The sequence below is a fragment of the Podarcis liolepis genome (genome assembly GCF_965112155.1).
Source record: "Podarcis liolepis genome assembly, chromosome: 13".
In the NCBI taxonomy this organism is placed as follows: Eukaryota; Metazoa; Chordata; class Lepidosauria; order Squamata; family Lacertidae; genus Podarcis; species Podarcis liolepis.
Window position 1 is genome coordinate 31,164,423 of NC_139573.1, and position 19,853 is coordinate 31,184,275.

General features: G+C 43.9%; 1 protein-coding gene and 1 long non-coding RNA gene across 3 annotated transcripts in view; both read left to right on the top strand.

Annotated features, from left to right (window-relative positions):
- The first annotated feature begins 1,404 nt into the window (after window positions 1–1,404).
- On the top strand, window positions 1,405–7,936 carry LOC310691949. Its single transcript, XR_014518621.1, has 3 exons — window positions 1,405–2,015; window positions 4,127–4,307; window positions 5,751–7,936. It is a non-coding gene; the product is annotated as an uncharacterized lncRNA (long non-coding RNA).
- A 7,298-nt stretch (window positions 7,937–15,234) lies between these two features.
- JUP (junction plakoglobin) overlaps window positions 15,235–19,853 on the top strand; it is a 58,996-nt gene continuing 54,377 nt past the window's right edge. The window contains exon 1 of one of the 2 annotated variants that reach the window (XM_083472335.1): window positions 15,235–15,501. In XM_083472335.1, the coding sequence (XP_083328461.1) occupies window positions 15,347–15,501 (155 nt within the window). In that variant the 5' untranslated portion in view covers window positions 15,235–15,346. Of the gene's footprint in view, window positions 15,502–15,589; window positions 15,688–19,853 lie in introns of those variants that run through there. The other variant, XM_083472337.1, reaches the window with a different exon arrangement.

Below are 19,853 nucleotides of genomic sequence, written 5' to 3' on the forward strand. Positions count from 1 at the left end.
TCAGCAGCTGGGCCTTCTCTGAGGGCAAAAAGGGGCATGCGACCTCTTGCAGGCAGTGGGGTGGCGGAGAGGAAACGTGGGTACCTCTGGGGTTGCGTGGCTTTGCGTGTGTAATCTCGAGGCTTAATATAGACAGCCTCCCCCCCTCCCCATTCCGTGTAGTGCTTCTATTAATAAACAATAAGGCTATGGAGAACTGAACCCCCTTGGCTGCGGCGGCAAGGCTGCGTTGCTGAATTATACATAAGCCAGGCGCAGCCTTAACTGAAATTGACTGCGCCTAATGCACTGCTTGAAATATTGACGCTGATCGTTTGCTCTGGATTAACATCTTTCCCTTCCTGCGATGAGATCAGCGCTGTTGCCCGCGGCTCCCGATCTGCAAATGTGACAAGCTCACCCTTTGCTTTTAACCTTTAGCCCAGCACCGTCGCCCTTGAGGATCGGCTGCCAGGGCCCTCGAGGGCATAGCAGAAGCTTCTTCGCTTCCATCTGGATCTTCCCACAACATGGATGCAAGGAACCGGGGGAAGGGGCTGCAGTTTGGTATTTTGTGCTCAAGCCTCCTTCATTGCATTGGCGGTGTGCGCTCTAACACCAAACTGCACATCTTGTTTAGATGGAGTGAGTGACTATTCCAGGTCTGATCTGCTCCAGAGCAAGGGGCATCTTCCAAACAAATGCTGGAAGATTTAGGGCTGACAAAGAAAAAAAATACTTCTACCACATACCCTCCAATATTTCTCCAATGAAAATACAGTCGTACCTTGGAAGCCAAACAGAATCCGTTCCAGAAGTTTGTTCAACTTCTAAAACGTTCGGAAACCAAAGCACGGCTTCTGATTGGCTGCAGCAAGCTCCTGCAGCCAATCAGAAGCTGTGGAAGCCCCATCAGATGTTTGGGTTCCAAAGAACGTTCACAAACCAGAACACTCACTTCCGGGTTTGCAGTGTTTGGGAGCCAAAACATACGAGTGCCAAGGCGTTTGGCTTCCAAGGTACGATTGTAGAGATGTCCCCTCCAACATTTCTCTGATGAAAATAGGTATGTCCTAAGGAAAAGCAAGACATTTTGGGATCAGATCAGAAACCAGGACAGCTTCTGTAAACCTGGGACTCTTTCTGGAAAATATAGGAAACTTGGAGGGTCTGAGGTCATAGGTACATGCTGGGTCACAAGGCCTGCTGCATTGGTACCTACTGGCTCCACCCCTAGCTATTCTGAAAATAGCAGTGACTTGATTTTTTGCCTTGGCAGATGGGATGGTAGAAGAAAGTGCTCCTCCTTCTAAGGTCAGCTTCTGTTTTTAGTTGTGGGTTGTCTCTGCAGGACTAGGAGTGGGGAGTCCTATGGGCTAGTACAGGGGTCCCCAAACTAAGGCCCGCAAGCTGGATAAGGCCCGAGGGACTCGTTTATCCGGCCCGCGGCAACCCCTGCTGCCCGCTGCTGCTGCCCACTCTTACCGGCGCTGCACTGTGCAGCTGCCCACTTCTGGGTCAGAGGAGCACCGGAAATAGCTTGTGTGCATGCGCAAGCGTTGTGCGCATGTGCAAGCGTTATTTCTGGTGCACATCTGGGTTGGAGGAGGCCGGTGCACATGCGCACAAGCTATTTCCGGTGCTCCTCTGACCCAGAAGTGCGCCGGAAATGTCATGTGTGCACGTGCTCCCCCGTCCTCCGGCCCACCACGCAATCAGCGCTGGAGACACCGGTCCAAGGCGTGGTAAGTTTGCTGACCCCTGCTAGCATTCTATGGGACGCCTGGGGCCATACACCATCACAGAAGAGCCAGAAACCTTTCCCTAGATTGGAGAAGAAGCAGAGGTGTGGCAGGGCCACTCTGTTTGGACTCTGTCTTGTTCTTTGCTTATTTGTTTCACTTACTCCCCTCTCTTCTTTGGAAGGTTTCAGTCAACTTACATCCAGGCAGCTTACATCAATGCCTGCTTAGCTTCAGCAGTCAAAACCTGCGTCATATGCCTTCAGGCTATTCATCTGCTGTTTCCACTGCCAGGTAAGATGGGTAGCTGGAGATTCCCTTCGTCCGACAGACAGATCCATTGTTTATTTCTCCTGAAGATTTGTAAAGCCATCCCTAAAACCCACATTCCGTGCTAAAGGGAGAATCTACCTGCAAATACTGGCGACATAACCCACACTCCAATCCCTCCAAGGAAACCTTATTTCAAGGGAGCTGTGCAAAGTGTTTTGAAATGAAACCGGAATGAAAGAATACAATTCCTAGGTGCTGCTCTTTCCTCTATTACACGGGGGCTGTTGATTTGTTTATTTTACAAAAGGTTTAAAACAAATTCCCTCTTCAAATGATTTAATATGTGAATGTCCAATTGGGACTAGCCAGAGCATGCCTAGCCACCATTTTTTCTTCTGCATTATAAAGGGTGAAACATTCACATAAAGGGCACATCCTTTGGTACTTTCGAGTCTGATTCAGCCGCATACTAGCAAATTTGGTTCATGCCATTGAAACTCTTGTCCATGGGTGGGCAAACTAAGGCCTGGGGGCCAGATCCAACCCTATCGCCTTCTCAATCTGGCCCGCGGACGGTCCGGGAATCAGCATGTTTTTACATGAGTAGAATGTGTCTTTTTATTTAAAATGCATCTCTGGGTTATTTGTGGGGCATAGGAATTTGTTCATTTTTTTCTTTTCAAAATATAGTCCGCCCCCCCCCACAAGGTCTGAGGGACAGTGGACCGGCCCCCTGCTGAAAAAGTTTGCTGACCTCTGCTCTTGTCCAACTAACTCACCCCCCCCCAAAAAAGACCAGATATTTTGCAAGAAGGAAAGTGATGTAAAATGCAGCAGGAAGTGCTTACTTTGACGCAATGTCATCTAGTCTTTCTGCAAGGAAATCGGAGTGATTGCTCATTAAATAGATAACTTTGTCTGAACCCTCTGCAAGCAAAGTGGATGAGTGTTAAACAAGCAGGTTGTCTGGAAGCACCCACTGGCCCCACCCAGAGATTGCATAAGAGGCTCAAAGGTGGTGTAAACCAGACATATGGAATTGCTCACACCTATTATAAATCAAAGGCTCTGATTTTGGCAGTTTTGGTGGTGAGTCCTTTGGTTTGAGAACCCTGGTGCATCCAGCCGCCCTTCTTGCAACTTTGTCCTGGAGCGTTGCTCAGGAGTGGTTCCTCAAGACAAATGTATATATACGTTTTGTTCCAATTTAATTATCTCCCCCACTCCCAAAGAATCCTAAGTGTAGTCTGCAGAAAAAGTGGAGTGCCGGAAAGAGAAAATTCATCATAAAAAAGAGGACAAAAGAGGCCATGTAGACTTGCATGTTCTCAATGTGTAGATGCAAATTTAGAAATAACCAGAGTAAGTTAAATAGAAAAACATTCAGTGTTGCCATAGTGGGGGAAATCTGTAAGCAAATAACCTGTATGCTTGCTGAGCTGTGTGCTAACTGTTGACGGGCAGTTTCAAGGCCCCTGCTTCCTTTCCCTTCTTGGGGTTCTTATCTGAACATGAGCCAGATAACCCTTCAAACAGAAGGCCATCTTCTGTAAAGTAGGATACAAGATCTGCACTGAAGTCAGTGCACTCTCACTTGCTGGCTCGAATCAGTAATCAGTGTTCCGGTCATCACAGAAGCAATCGGATCCCCGAGGATGTCTGGAAATGCCGCGTGTGCCTGCGTGGAAGGGCACATTCAGCCAAAGACAGCTTTTCTCTCACCATAGCACTATGATGGGGAAAGGTTGCGGGGGGCAACCTTTTCCAAGCAGGCGCTTAAAGTTACAAGGGGCCTCTTGTGGCCGGCAACTCATTCTCCAAGCTACACTTGTCTTTCTTTTTTTATTCAATTAAATGGCAATTGTGAGAAAACAGGAGCAAAGTGGCACAAGAAAATATGCTGGCCTATACAGTGTGGTTTGGTAGGATACTGAGGCCAGTGACTTTGTGGCCAGCCGCTGGGAGTTGACATCTCAGGCTACTTTTTTTTGCCATTAATGATTTAGGAGCTTTCTTCATGAAGCTAATGGGCTTTGTGGTTTCCCATCTTCCTGTTAACGCAGCCGAACAATCGAAGCTTTTAGCGTGGTGCGGAGGGGCTGGTACTTGACGCATCTTCCTCCTTCCTGCAGGCTGTTGCTGCGCTAGCAATCTCCTGATCACATTGCCTGGTATTGTCCATTGTGTTGTGACAGCAGAGCAAAGGCAGGGTTGGGAATGGAGCGGTGCAGCCTCCACCCAGGGCAGAAGAACCAGACTACTGGAACATTATCTGTCTTGCCACACCACAGAGAAACCGAGGCATAGCTGACGGTGAGAGTTCTGCAAAGGAAAAACAGCCTCCTGTGTACTTCTACCAGTACTAATTGTAACCATGTGTCTATGTGTGGCACACACTTTGAAAGAGACAAGGATTTTGATGAGATGTTTTCAGCCGCAGCATGGAGAACAAATTGTGGAATGTCAGGGAAAGCCCAGAACCTAATTGGCAGGGTAGGAGTTTGGTGGGCTGGATTTTTACTAAAGTCAAGTTTGTATCTTGTTCCTGTCTCGTGAGATACTGGCTATGCTCACAAGTGGAGGCAGAGGAAGTGTGTGTGTACAGTGGTACCTCTGGTTCCGAACAGGATCCGTTCCGGAGGCCCGTTTGCAACATGAAAAGCCCGCAACCTGAAGCGCCGTATCTGCACAGGTGCGCGGTGCGATTTGGTGCTTGTGCACATGTGCAAAGCGCAATTTAGCACTTCTGTGCCTGCACGAGCGGCGAAACCCGGAAGTAACCCTTTCCGGTACTTCCGGGTTTCCACGGGACACAACCTGAAAAAACGTATCATGAAGCAAACGTAACCTGAGGTATGACTGTATCTGCAGGCAATTGTGCCTTTGCATTTTAGGCCAGGCATAGGAAAACTCCGGCCCTCCAGATGTTTGGGACTACGATTCCCATCATCCCTGACCACTGGTCCTGTTAGCTAGGGATGATGGAATTGTAGTCCCAAACATCTGGAGGGCCGGAGTTTGCCTCTGCCTGTTTTAGGCACTACAAAGCACTGTATTTCTGCACCAGCAGGCAAAATGCACACACAAATGTCATAGGGTTGTAGTCAATGCTGGTCATACTCAGAATAGACCCACTGAAATTAATGCAGCTAAATTAATTAACTTCAGGACTAGTGTTGAATACAATCTTACATGATATCTTAGGAATGGCTCCTTTTCTAGGCAGTTCAGGATTCTTATTTGGGACACTCCGGTTCTATAAATAATTCCTCCCTAGGTCCATAGGGTAGGCCAGCAAATGAAATTATTTGCTTAAATGGCCATAGGCTGTTGCAAATCTATCAAATAGGTCATGGAAAATATTAACAAACATGAAAGCTGCAAAAGCATTCCAGATGAAAAAATAATTGAATAGCATGAAACATCGGGTGAAGAATAGTAATAATCATCATAATAGTGATAACTAGTTTTAAAACCTTAGCAATCTCTGTAACCAATTTGAAAAGGGCTACAAATGAATTCAGTGTTTCTTTTAGTTTCACACAATGCAGAAGAACAGGCAGTATCCCAGAAAAACTCCAGTTCTTCCAGAGATCAGCTCCATCTCCGACAAACCTGTGGCTCTCCATAATGGACTGCTTCATGCCCTAGTTTATAGAAAGCTTGATGTTCCTCATTATGCCTCAACATTACAAGGTGTTTTGTCCTTGAGCGACCTTCATTAAAATGTGTTCTCACCCTCATTTTCAATGGCAGGAACGGAGCATTACAATAAGGAGCTACTTCAAACACCACTTTCAGCAGGTATTTAAAATGAGACCAGGATTCAACGTCTCAAGGAGCAGGAATGCCACGTGTCAAAGAAGAGAAGGTCTGCAATAATGCACTCTGAAACAAAGCCCGCCGGGTTCATTCGAGGGGGAAAGGACGCCGTAGGAGGCCAAAAACCATCAGAACCACTAAGCTGTTTTAAAATGGGGAGAAATTTTTTCTTGACCCTAAATTTGACTACCATTTACTCCCTGGGCATAGTAGCTAAATGTGGCTGTTCCGCTGCACCGAGACACACTGTCATAGCCCTCTAGCTAGCTCATGAGGCATTCCGCGGGGATGAGCTGACCCCGTCTGAGCCTGATGCTTCTTTGAATTCGGGATTCTTGAAGCTTTATCTTCAAAGGCCTTAGATGTAGACCAGCTATAGCCTATTCCCCACTGCGGATTAGCAGCTTCCATTGAACTCCGCAGAGGGAAGGGCAGACAGGCCTTGTGTCGCGCAAATGCTGCTGTGCATTGATATTTTTTAATGGGGATATGAACTGAAGCCTGTTAGGAAATGCAGTTATAATTAAAGCACAGCTCCCAGAGGCTGTCTAAGGCACCAGCGACTAAGTGCATTGGCAGATAATGTCATTATTTGGCCGTTGCTTAACATAAGGGGGGGGGGTGGAGGATGGGGAAGACAATTCTTGTCTGCCGTCCCTGGGTAGGGGATGTAACACCAGGAGCCAGACAAAGAGAAATGCTTGCCTCTTGTTATCAATTGTCGTCCAGTTGATTAATCAGTACGTAGAAGGGAATATGAGGAAAACAGATACTCCGTGAAAATCGTGACCGTGTAAATTTGCTAAGCCAGTGGCTGAGTTATTTGGTTTTGAGGTAACGCGACCCCATCAAACAAAACAGCCACCGAGTCGAAGCAAACTTGTCTTGTGTCAATTGTATTGTTCTGTAGCCATATCTGTTGTCCAACTGGCAGCATGAAATTCAAAACAAGAAATTTTAGGGCTTGTGTCTGCTTGGAAATCACATATTCTTCCCTGCACGTCCTTTTTTAAAAAAAACAAATCCTAAATGGGTGGTGGCTGACTATAATTATATTGTAGTACTGAGCAGAATATACGTTGCACATGTTAAAATGCACTTTTATTTACTATCATTGCACATGTCCCTGGGCTATGGAGTTGCATTGAAAAACAGGTTCTGAACTACATATACTAGGGGTGGTTAACCTGTGGTCCTCCAAATGTTGCTGGACTCCTAGCGTCCCTGAATATTATCCATGCTAGTTGTGGCTGATGGGATGTGGAGTCCGACAAGGATGGCCACAAAAAAGCCACCCCTTCTTGAGCTGCAGCTAAAGCTAAGCCCTTCATGTTTGCCCCAGAAAATAAGAGATTCTTGACTAATCAGCTTCCTTTGGCTGAAAGTATATAAACGTGCAATATTGTGCTGGATGCAGTTATGTTTACTTTGGAAAGGTCCACATGCTTACAACAACACTGCTTCAAGATGCCAACATATTTAACAGAACGTGTCTTTCAAAGCAGCTGAGTAGCTCTGGCATTATTGGCAATGTCCATATGGACTGAATCACATTTTGCAAGTGCCCTTTACCATGGTCACTTCCCAGACAATCTGTTTATTGAGTATTCATCCTGCTTGGTTTGCAACAAATTTTACAGGGAGGTTATAGAATATTGTGGCAAGCCATTGTTATCTCACACTTTCTAATGTATTTCCTTGCCGCCTTCCTTGAAAAAAATTCGATTTTTTTGGGAAGTGGGTTTGTTACACAAGAGCCTAAATCCACTTTAATTGTGCAACCTGAATTTCCTAGCAATTCAACTGAATCATACTCACAAAATAGCAATATTCTGGAAGCGCCCCATGTCATGCTGTTTTTAACACAGTAATACCTGCTTACTTTGTGTAGAGGGCCTGCTGAGACTTAAGCATATGAGCAAAATTCATTTTCAGCTAAAGCTGGAAAATTAATGTGTTTTGTTGTTGGATGGTATGATAATCAGTTAAACAAGGCAACAGACACATTTCCTTAACTAGCAAATGTATCTAAATCACGTTTGCTGATTTTTTGCATATATTCAATTTTTAAAAATATATAATATGGTTTAGCTGTGTATAGCTCCAAGTTGTTCCGCTAAAATATTTGAGTAAAATTATTCTCAGTCAAATTTTCTTAACTTGAATTTGCTTTTAAATAGATTTGATTATGTTTGTCAACTGCAATTGAATAAAATTAGTTATATTATTTTTTAACATTTCCAGTTATGTTGTTTCATTTGAGTCTTTAAAACAAACAAACAAAACCCTACAATCCCCAATTAGAAAAGTGTTTAGTTTGACAGTTTCTAGATAAATAATTTACTATACTAGTTTTCCCTTTAGCTGAATTTCAGGTGCAAAATTTGGAATATTAGAAAAGCCAAGTATGGATTCTAGCTTTTTTTCCCCCAGGTTTTGAATTTGTTCAAAATGTTTACTGTGTTTACCTGAGCGAAAGTAAGCAATGTTAGAAGGTCAATCCGCAAAGGTTATCTGTACATCCCCATTGGAAAGCAAAGTAAAACAACACAGCAAAGTCTACAGTGTGGGTTTTCATACCCTTTAACAATACCAGCATACTAACAGTTTTGCAATTCTCAGTGGGTGACCTCATCCATGCAGAATTGTAATGTTCATAGACCCGATCCCTGAGTGCATTAAAATTAAAGATGTACATGAGCAACTAGAAAACTGACCACAGACAGGAATATGGAACACAGGAAATCTAGCTACTAGCTAGAGTGTCTGCAGAGGTGCAATGGGATCACGTACTTAATTATACATAATATGTGCTTATTTAGTTTCCACATTGACAAGCAATGAGTAACACTGAGACTATTTCATCCCTGCACTACCAACTTTCAAAGCCTTTTTAAATGTTCGTGGATAGCGACAAATACCTGAGGTGTTTGGGACAAGTGTTAATAACTAAGTCATTATATATATTTAAAGAAAACACCCATATTGTGCTTCTAATAGCACCTACCTAAAATGAAACCTCAGCGCCTAGGACTTGCCGATCGCATGGTCGGTGGTTCGAATCCCTGCGGCGGGGTGCGCTCCCATCGTTCGGTCCCAGCGCCTGCCAACCTAGCAGTTCGAAAGCACCCCCGGGTGCAAGTAGATAAATAGGGACCGCTTACCAGCGGGAAGGTAAACGGTGTTCTGTGTGCTGCGCTGGCTCGCCAGATGCAGCTTGTCACGCTGGCCACGTGACCCGGAAGTGTCTGCGGACAGCGCTGGCTCCTGGCCTATAGAGTGAGATGAGCGCACAACCCTAGAGTCTGTCAAGACTGGCCCGTACGGGCAGGGGTACCTTTACCTTTACCTTAAAATGAAAGCCCATTGCAATTACATTTCTGTTGGGCAAGGAAGCATTATCAAATCAGCTTTGTTTGCAAAAGATGGGTATAGAAAGGGCTACAGTGCATCAGGAATGTTAAAAAGTTGAGGCTTTCAAAAACAGTTTCTCTATCAATAGTCTCTCTTAGTCTTATAATTCTGTGTGAAGTTCTCCATTTCTGGAAGCAGAACAAGGCTACCCAGACCCCCAGCCAGTTCAGGCCTCTAAATCCCATAAGGAGTGTTCTTATTTTGCCAGGATTCAAACATGCTTTTATTGACACTGCTGCTCTGTGAATTCAAGAGGACTTTGGATAGAGAAGAACCTTTAGGAAATAAAAAAATAACCTTTGCTTAATCCTGGCCTTTGCATTGTCGCCTGAAGAAGAACATCTAATATCTAGAGATGCTCACAGTTTGGCAAAGCTCAGGGACAGTAAAGTTCTATGCTACAAAATAAATACTAAACCTGTTTTTTTCTATTTGACCTTGTTCTTCAGACTTGGTGCATACTGCATAGTTAGTATGTTTAATTAGTCTTCTCAATGGGTTTTCCTCACGAAGCGGTGTACAAACTTTGCTAGAGATGTTATAACTTTTAGAGAAAAGATTATGAGACTTCTTAAATATACATACAGGTATACCATGAAGAAGTATGAACCTTATAACAATATTAGGTTACTAACAGTGGAAGCTCCAGCTGTAATCCAGTGGCAAAATCCTAGTATTAATCAATGATAGGCACATACATACCCGCAGACGCCTCTTGTTCTGTGCAACTAATATTTATAACTGCTTTTTGTTTACCAGAAAACATGTCCTATTTTCAATCTGACTTTGTAAGCACCTCCAACAACTAAATAGACATCATTCCATAGACACCTGAAATTCATGATGTTATATGAGCATCAAGAGCCAGACAAATTGTGACCAAGGAAAAAATCTCAGGTGGAGAGAGGCAATATTTGTCCACAATAAAGGCTCTGTAGTAGCAGCTGGGGATTCATTAATCAGTTTCCTCTAGGAGACGGCAGCAAGTTGTTGCACTTCAAGATGTTATTCGAACTAGCTTGTGCGCCTTTTCTCCCCCGGGTCAGGCACCATTTTCCCTCATTGCTTTCTAATGGGAAGTCCTTTATCATCTTCCATTGTTGGGGAAAATGTCTTTCTCAATTTCTCCCCCAGCTTTGGAATCTGACGTAAAAAAAGGCAATTTTGTTTTCAATTTTGTCTTTGTCACTCTTCGTTGCACAGTTCCTTCTCTCTGTTCATGTTTTGAAGAAAGTAAGAAAAGGCCTTTGGAGATGTTACGCTATTGGTGATGGTAGGTGTTCTCAGGTGTGTATATATGATCAACCACTACAGTAGCTATTAGCAGCAGTTATAATTATTGTGGTGCATAGGAGAGCATTATATTACATAGCAAGGGATTCAGTGTTTTACCACCGCAGGTGTTAACTTCTATAAGGTTGTTTATCACTGGTTGGTATATCAACCCTGTCAGCTGGAATTGCAGTTCTCCTAATTTACTATTCTGGAAGTACTACGTTTTACTGTGAATATAAAAAAATGGACGTTTATTGACTTTCTAATTCCACTGGTGGTATTTGACCATGTATGAGAGGATTTATATGATGAAATGAACTTAAGACACAGGGAAAAAATTGGTCATAGACGTTAGAAATTATGCCCAAGATGAAGTTGGTAAGAACCCTGCCTTTTTGCAGGGTTTATCTGATATTATCCCAAAACTGAATTTATACCTGAAGAGAGCTTGTTAAAATAAGATAGTCTTTTATTTGCAGCACAATCCAACTAAATCAGAACATTTGGTTTGTAAGTAAAGTTCATTTCTTTACTATTTTGGGACAGAAGGTCACCAAAGTTGTGAACAATAAGCGTAATAAAATAACAGTTCAAATCTCAGTCAAAGAACCAACAACATATAGCCAACACAAAACAATATATAGCCAACACCAAACTTAAGATCTCAGTTTTCATTAAAAGCTGTAGGAAAACACAAGTCTTTACAGGATGGGGGACAGTGAAGGAGCCAAACTGATATCAAGGAAGTATACTCCAGAGCTTGGCTACTACTATGGCAAAACACCTATCCCACATGCTGACACGCAGGACTTCAGAGAAAAGCAGAATGCAGAACAAAGCTGTCACTGAAGGAATTTAACAGATAGGCAAGTTGTCTTTTGGGTATTCTGAACCCAAGCCATTCCATTTAGAGCTTTAAAGATCACAACCAGCACTTTGAATAGAACTCAGAATATAATTGGAAGCACAAAATTTAATTAAGCAAATTATAGATGCTCAAAATAACTGGGCTCTGATGCAGTCTTGTAATAGTCTAACCTGGATGCAATCAAAGCATTCATATGTGACAGTGGTCAGATCTGCCTTCTTCATGAGGAGCTGCAGTTCATGCACCAGGCATAGTTGGGCAAAAGCATTCCTGGCTAGGAAAGCCAGTTCCAGGAGGGTCCAAAACTGCACACCTGATCCTTCAGAAGGGGTGCTATTCCATCCAGATCAGGGGAAATAACCTTCTCAGTATCAGAGTTCTTACTGAACAAAAGCACCTTGTTTTGTCTGAAACAAGTTCCACACCCAAGCCATCCAAACCAGAGTGTTCAGACAGTAGATTTGGGCAGCACTTTTTTTCTGAGGGTGCTCCAGAGTATGCAGTACCAGCACCGATTTTCCCCAATGTTAAAAGTGTGACATGTACTGTAACAACTTCATAGTGAGTACCGTCATATTTCCCCCCTTAAGCACTTGGTTTGGGTATCATACTGCTGTCAGATCATTATAGATATCTCTTGGTGATTTCATTTAGAACTAGAGTGGGAAACAACCTGTCCAGATGCTGTTGGACTCCACTGTCCATCAACCCCAGCCAGCATGGACAGTGGTTAGGGATAATGGGAGTTGTAGTCCAACATATCTACACCTTAGGTGTGTCACAATAATATATATTAAAAATTGACCTGATCCCCAAACACATCTCTGAACTAAAGATAGTTCCGAGTCCTTAAAAACATGAAGACTACTAATGTAACTGTAAAGGACTCTTGGGGCAACATGGACCCTTGAGAAATCTTGCTCCCTCAAAGTGCTGAACAGCACCCCAACACAAACTTCTGGCACCTAACTTTCAGAGCAGATCAGACCCAGCGAAATACAGTGCCATAGCCTCAATCCAAAAAGGTGGTCCAGAAGGATAAATCATGGGTCAATGGCACCAAATGCCATTGAGAGGCCCAGCAGAACTAAGAAGTTTGCTGTCATTGTGTCCCAGTCATCAAGAATGGCATTTTCAGTTCCCAAATCAGGTCAGAACTCTGGCTAGAATGAGTTAAGATTATCTGCATCATTTGTCTACACCTGGAGCTGGGTAGCCAACACATACTCAGAAACCTTGCCTAAAATAGGGGAATGGAAACTGGCTGATAGTTATCCAAAGTGGAGAGATCCAGAAGTGCTTGTGCTGCTGTTGTTTTTTTTAAAAAACAAAACCAATTTTACTACTCCTTCATTCAGATTGTATGTGCCCTCACAAAGGGAGGTATTTAATATTGCTTCCTTTACCCATCTAGCCACTCCCTGTTAGCTTTTAAGTAGCAAGGGTTAAGAATGTATGTGGTCAGCCTCAAAGTGAAACTGTAAAGCACTGTAATTCCATGGATTAAAAGATCAACATTTAAATGGTTTTTGTGGATTGTGGTTCCAATTTACAATTTAAAGAACATAGCACAGTTCACTGTTTTATGCCAGTGAAATCCCCATTGCTTAAATAAGAGGGACCATAGCTTTGCATATGCTTTGCAGGCAGAAGGTCCTACATTCAGTTCATTGCATCTCCAGTTAAAAAGCTCCAGTTAGCAGATGGGGGGGGGGTCACAATGGAGCAAAATGTGATTTTGTATCCCTTTGTCTCCCATGTGGGCATGCACACAATTTCATCTCTATTCTAGGGTTTTAAAAATCCTTGGGAAGCCCAAACCTCCCCACACTGGAAAACTTATGTTTTTAAAGAAAGAAAAGTCTGGGACAACACTGGGATAGGAAGGACATCTTGTGGATGCCCCTACAATACTGGAGATGGTCAAGTGCAAAACCCTATTTTGCTCTGAGATGGCAAAGCCCATGAAGGGAAATATCTGTGACCCTGGAGAACCGAGACCAGAATAGACAATGCTAGGCTAGATAGAAAGTCTGACCTGGCAGCTTCCTAATGAAATGATCTAAATTCCAGATCAGAAATAATAAAATGACACACCCCTCCAAAGTTCCCTATCTAAAATCTATCTGAACAGCCCCTTTCTTTCCAAATCATTTCTTCCCTGTGAAAACCTTTGTTCGATCACCGTTGGAAGCCATAGCGGTAAAGAAAAAGAATATGATAGAAGGTTGGTCAACTTATAGAAATTTATTAAAACAAGAGGGAGGAGAGTTTAAATTAAAAGAATTTAAGGATTTATCAGGAATACAATGGATACAATATCACCATTTGAATGAAGAATTTAAGAAAGATATGAAACAAGGGTTTGGGGAACAAATATCACAATTGAAGAGAGATCTGTTGGAATATAATGTTAAAATGCTGTCTAAAATGTATAAGATATTCTTGGATTGGGAGACAAAGGATGAGCAAGTAAAATCTTCAATGATACACTGGGCAATACATATTCGTTATACTATGGATATGGAAATGTGGGAACGATTGTGAAATATGGATATAAAATTTACAGCATGCTATCGTTTAAGAGAAAACTATATGAAAATGTTATATAGACGGTATCTAACACCAAGTAAACTAGCAAAAATGTGTAAATCAAAATTGAGTAAGTGTTGGAAATGCAAAGAGAAAGAAGGTACTTTCTATCATATGTGGTGGTCTTGCAGTAAGATTAAAGCTTACTGGGAAATGATATATAATGAATTGAAAAAGATGTTTAAAATAACATTTTTTAAAAACCCCAGCAGCTTTCTTTTTGGAAATTATAGGGGTAGAACTACCTAAACAGTATCAAAATTTATTCATGTACGCGACTACAGCCGCAAGAATGTTATTTGCCCCAAAATGGAAACAAGGAGTAGTCCCAACAAAAGAAGGATGGGTACAAAAACTTATGAACTATGTAGCAATGGTGAAACTTACCGGACGAATAAGAAATCAAGATAACAAACATTTTTATAAAATGATGGAAATGGTTTATTGAATATGTGCAAAGAAATTGTAAACAGATACGGACATTGGCAGGATTATTGTAATAACCTGCAGTTTCATAAGAGTAAATAACTGAAGTAGATGTATAAAAGAATAAGTTAATTTAGAATATGCAGGAAATGATAAAAGGAACCGCAGAAAGAGGGAGTTTTGAAATGTTAAAATGACTGTAAAACGATTGAAATGTATATAATTGAAAACCATATTATTATTATTATTATTATTATTATTATTATTAGAAAAACATCTATGTTCAATAGTAGCCTTCCCAAATTATCCTACAACTAATCATAAATTTTCAGTCCACAGGTTTCCCCTCAAAACTTCGCTGCCAGCCCAGGTAGCTTCCCACACATCTCTCCCCCCACCCCACCTGCAATCTTCACAAAATAATTTCCTTCAACTTACCCATTTCTTCTTGTACATAAAACCAGCTCCCCCCCCAGAAAAACCTCCGCTTCCCAGTTTTCTCTCATGACTTTTCCCTCCCAGCAGAAAACCTTTTTGACGAATCCTCTTCCCCTTTTTCTCTACACAAACTACCCCTGAAAGGCTCCCAGTTGTATCCCTCTCCCAATTCATTATCACTTTCTTTGGACCCCCACTCACAATACGTCTTTTAAAGCGCCCCCCCCAACACTCCTCCAACGGCTGAAAATTGAAGCCCCCCCCCCCGTTTCGCCTCACAAAATCCCCACCCCTCCGCCGATATTTACTTAACCACGCCCCCTTCTCGCTGACCCCGCCCACACCTGCCCGGCTCCGCGCGCCCGCCCTTCCAGACTCCACCCTTTCCCCCCCCTCCCCCGCGTGCCGTCGCCACCTATCCTTCGCCTCCAATCAAGGCGTTAAAATACCGAGCCCAGGGCGTGGCGGGCGGGAGAGGAGGCCTCTCCTCCCCCCCGCCTCGCCAGCGCCGCGGCCAATGAGGGTCTCGGGGGGCGTGGCCTGTGTCCATGGGGATCAGGGCTGGGCTCCGGCAAGGTCTCTGTTCACCCCTATTGTTCGTTGGAGCGAGTCACTCGGCGCGGGGTGGAGCGGAGCGAGAGGCGAGCAGGGCGGTGGCGACGGGGCCGGCAGGTGGGTCGTCGGAGGGGTGGGGGGTGCGCGTGGGCCGAGGGTCCCTGGAGGGAAGTGGGGGGGGGGCGCCCTAGGTGGGCTCTGGAGGAGACGCTGGCGGGAAGCGGCGGCCCTTGGCGGGGAAAGCGGGTGGGTTTCCTCTTCAGGTTACAGGGGAGTTGCTAGGGAGGAAACTACAACTGCAAAGTAAGAACCGAGGAAGGACTTGCATTGGAGTCAATGCGGAGGGATTTGGGGTCGGGGGGGGGGTGAGTGGAGCCCATGACCCGAAACTTCTTTCTCCCTCCCAGGAGCAAGGCTGGCGGGCAAAGGTTAAGCCTTGTGGTGCTTTTTCGGGTGGGAGCAAGGGAGCCAACCTCCTGTGAGTCACAGAAGGGTCTTAGCGAGGACGGGGAGTGCCCTGGAGTGGGTGGGCGAAAAGGTCCCGGGGGTTGGGTGGGGGGCGTATTGTGGGGCTGGGGGACAGGCAAGAAAGCGTTAGCGCCTTAAGGGCATCTTAGGCCTGTGCTTTCTGAGGAGGAGCGGGGGTCACCGTTATGGGGACTGTATCTGTGGGGTTGCTTTTTTTTGTAGAGCCCGCTTTTTGGATTAGAAGGGGGCGAGCTGGACAGGGAGGGGCTGCCTTCATGGCCCCCTGTTGGTCTAAAGGGGCTGTGCTGGACGGTTTTGCACTTCCAGGGGTTATGGGGCTGTTGGGTGCAAGGCGGGGGTCGGATGGTGCGGGGTTCATGCAGTGTGAGGACACGGGGGGGTGCAGCGCACAAGGTTGTGAGGTGGACTAGTTCGGGAGCAGATCGGGGGAGACAGGCAGCTGGAAATAGCCCCGAGCCCATGGGGGCTGCAAAGCATATTGAGGGATGGGGAAGGGATCGTCTTTGACTCCTAGGCTGGGGTTATGGGTCAGTGGGGGAGAGATTCAAGGACTGGAGAGAAAGGCTGGCAGGGAGGATCTCTGTTATGGCTAGGGATGTGGGGTCGGGATGGATGTCCACTGCGGGAAGTGTTTCCTGAAGTTGAGAAGGGCAAACCATTACAGATTGTGGATTCAGGGAGTTCCGTCTGGTGGGAAAGGGAAGGCAGTAGATGGCTAAACTAATTGGGATAGATAATCTCAAGAAGATCCTTTAGTTTGGAGTTGTGCTTGTTTCTGTTTGGGGGTTGGTGCCCTTGGAAGTGTCATGGGTTTTTGTCTCCAGAATAATGAGGAACGCTGGCAGTATGAGTGAAAGCAAATATGCTTGTTTACATGGTATGAGGAAAGATCATGTTTGTGGCAAGTTGCATGAATTTTATAGGAAAGTTGGGGTTGTGTCTTTGACTTTTGTGTCTTTGAATTTTGCAAGAATCTGCTTTCCTAAAATTGTGGGCTTTTGTGTCTTGCACTGGATTGAAAGTCAAGGCATAAATAGTCCATGTCTCTATATGTGACAGTTCAGTAGCATTCTGTTTGGTGGTGAAGGGAGTGAAGCTTGTCTATACCACCTGCCTGTGTTCAGCTGAAAAGTGTGTACTGTTAAAAGTAATGTGTGACTTAACAATATTCCTATGCGAATAAGGAGTGGCAGTCTCCTTGGTACTTTTCACATTTATGATTTTAAAGAGCATTTGTGGAGTTTGTGTCATGTATTCCCCCTGTTGTATGTTGCAGTTTCGTAATGCCTCTCCCAGACACGCCCTTTGATCAGTGTTGTCCCAGAAGCAAATTACTCACCATCCCTCAGCCATTTTAATAGAATTCTTTTGAAGAAAGAAGCAATTCTGTACTCTCATTCCCTATAAAGTGCAAGTAATTAAAGGAGTTAATATGATGGCCATTGGGATTTCAGGCATATTTGGGATAACTGAATGTCTGTTTCTTTAAGCTGTGGAACTGCTCACAGAAATCAGCAAAAATGCCTTTCATAATTGTCCTGGTCAGAACAAAATAATCAGATTATTCTTCCTTTTAATGGCAAGTAGGTACAGAGATGTGAAAACCCTCTCCTCCTTCCAAAGGATCTTCCCTACCTCACCAAATCTCAGTGTGATATAAACCTTAGCTTACTGTGGAGAGACCAACAATATGTCAATTGATTTCTGATGACTTTCAGGAAGTAATTTTGATGATCTTTGAAGGGCCTCTTAGAGTGCCTCTAAATGTGCTCTGCAATTAACTGTTTTGATTTGAGTATCAACTGTTTCTGCATTAATATGGATATAAGTAATGTCTCAGGTTCCAGAACTATGAGCTCTCCTTACAAATTACCTACATCCCCTTAATGTGGAACAAAGCTAAAGTTATGTTATACAGGGTAATAGGCTGTTGGAAAGGGGAAACTGGATTTTTACCAAAATTGGCACCCTTAAACAAATGTTCCCAGCACTGGTCTCTTTGGAAAACTGTTATTTAAGAGACTAGTGAAGAGATCACAAAATTGTGTGAGAATCTCAGTGAGATGAACAAATGTACTTTATTAGCTGTCAGAATTCGCAACTGGGAGGGGCTTCTATGTATGGTGCTGGTGTGTAATCATTGTGCTTCTCTCTCAAGCAAGTTTGAAAAGAGAAAAATGGACTTCACTGTAGCTGTGGAATTGCTATTAGTTACAGGAGGCGGTATATTCTTGCGTGAACCTGACTCTCCCCGTGCCCACTGTTTCTTGGGCACTCTGTTAAAAAAGAAAACCTTCTGTAGCTGAAGGAATGTTGCCTCTTGCTAGGCCTATTGCTTAAACCATTAGTGTCTTGACATGTTTGCTTTCTGACGTAGCTGTGCTATTATTGTTTTAAAAGACCCAGAATGCCAGACATTTTGCTGCTTTGTCTGTATGCTGAGTGAGTCATGTGGGAACCTTGGTGTGTTTCACAAGAAGCTGGGCGGTGTTCTGGTAGAGGGAAACTGGAAACCAAGAAGCCACTGAGGAGCCTGTCTTGTTTGCGTATCCTGTCTCTTCCATTTCCCCCCACTCATACTCAGCTGTCTTCTTACCAACTTATATAATGGACAGATTGTGTGTATGAGCAAACAGGAATGACACTCTTGTGATTAGAGAAAAGGAAGTGGGCACTTGCAGCTAAGATTTCATTTTCGTGGGTTTGTGGTAGAGCTTCTGTATGACCTTGGAATAAGCAGCTGTACTTAACTGTGCATGCTAGGAAGATTATATATTACTTTCAGTGTGCAAGGAGCTGGTATTGTGCATTAAAGAGAGACCCCATGTTCTATAGGCGGAAAAAAATAATTATGACACCCTAACCAGATTTGTGTGAACTTTGGTTTTGTAAGCCATCTTTAAATTCTTCTTATTCAGGTTGGGCTCAGATACAGGGAGCTGGACTAGAATTCCTGAAGCTGATATGATCCTGTGAATAGGATGTAGTTTGTTAGTACCTGGGAGATGAAGGTTCGCATTTCACCTCTGCTTTGAAGTTATCCAGTACCTCTGGACCAGCCGCATGTCCTCTCAGTTCTGTAATCAGAAAATGGGGTTGTTAATTTTTTTTCTTGTCGTCCTCACTTAACCCATAAGTGCTCCACAGATGATTAACAGCAATGATAGTGGCACCAGTACTACCCCATAACACCCCCCGACTTTTGTATTTCTATTCACCTGGTTTTTAGATATGTAGTTCTTGCGTATATTCCGCTAAAATCTGGCACCCTACCAAGGAAGTGTGCTTGTAGCATTTCCCCCTACAAATATAAGGGCTTGGAATTTGAAACAAAATGTGCAAATCTCAGGGTGTTCCATGCTGGAGCTGTTGCGATATGTGTTGCCGCAATGATGGCTAAGCGTGCTTCTCTAGACACCGCCTCTCTTGCTTTGTACATGGCTCCCTGGGAGATTTGAGCAGAGGAGCCTATAATGTGGTTCTTGGATTCTGATTGCTATCTGAATGCCCGCATTCATAAGCCAACAAGAAGCTTGCTTTTGAGCTCTGGCAGTGTGCACACATCTTTTGGTGATATTTGTTTTAAACTTTCCTGATGCTCTGACATTTGGAAAGTTGTGTTCTCTCTCCCCCCCAAACCCACCCCAATTTCCTTGGACATGTAAAGTTTTTAGATGTCCTCAGCCTGAAGGAAACTGCTGAATTTGAGTTGGGGATTCTTTTATATGCTGCTGCCTTTTAGTCCTGGCAGAGGGTGAGGCGAAGGGTGTTCTAATTGCATTAGCCAAATGATTCGCTTAATTAATCAGGCTTGCAGCACAGATGAAAGGATAAGACTGGGAGTTGCCTGGGAAAGGAAAAGCTGCTCATAATAAGGTGCCAGAGAGAGAGAGAGAGAGAGATCCAATCTACATGGAAGATCACTTTAATAAAATGAATGCAGGCATGTATGTGCATGTGTTACTATGTGCCTCCTCAAA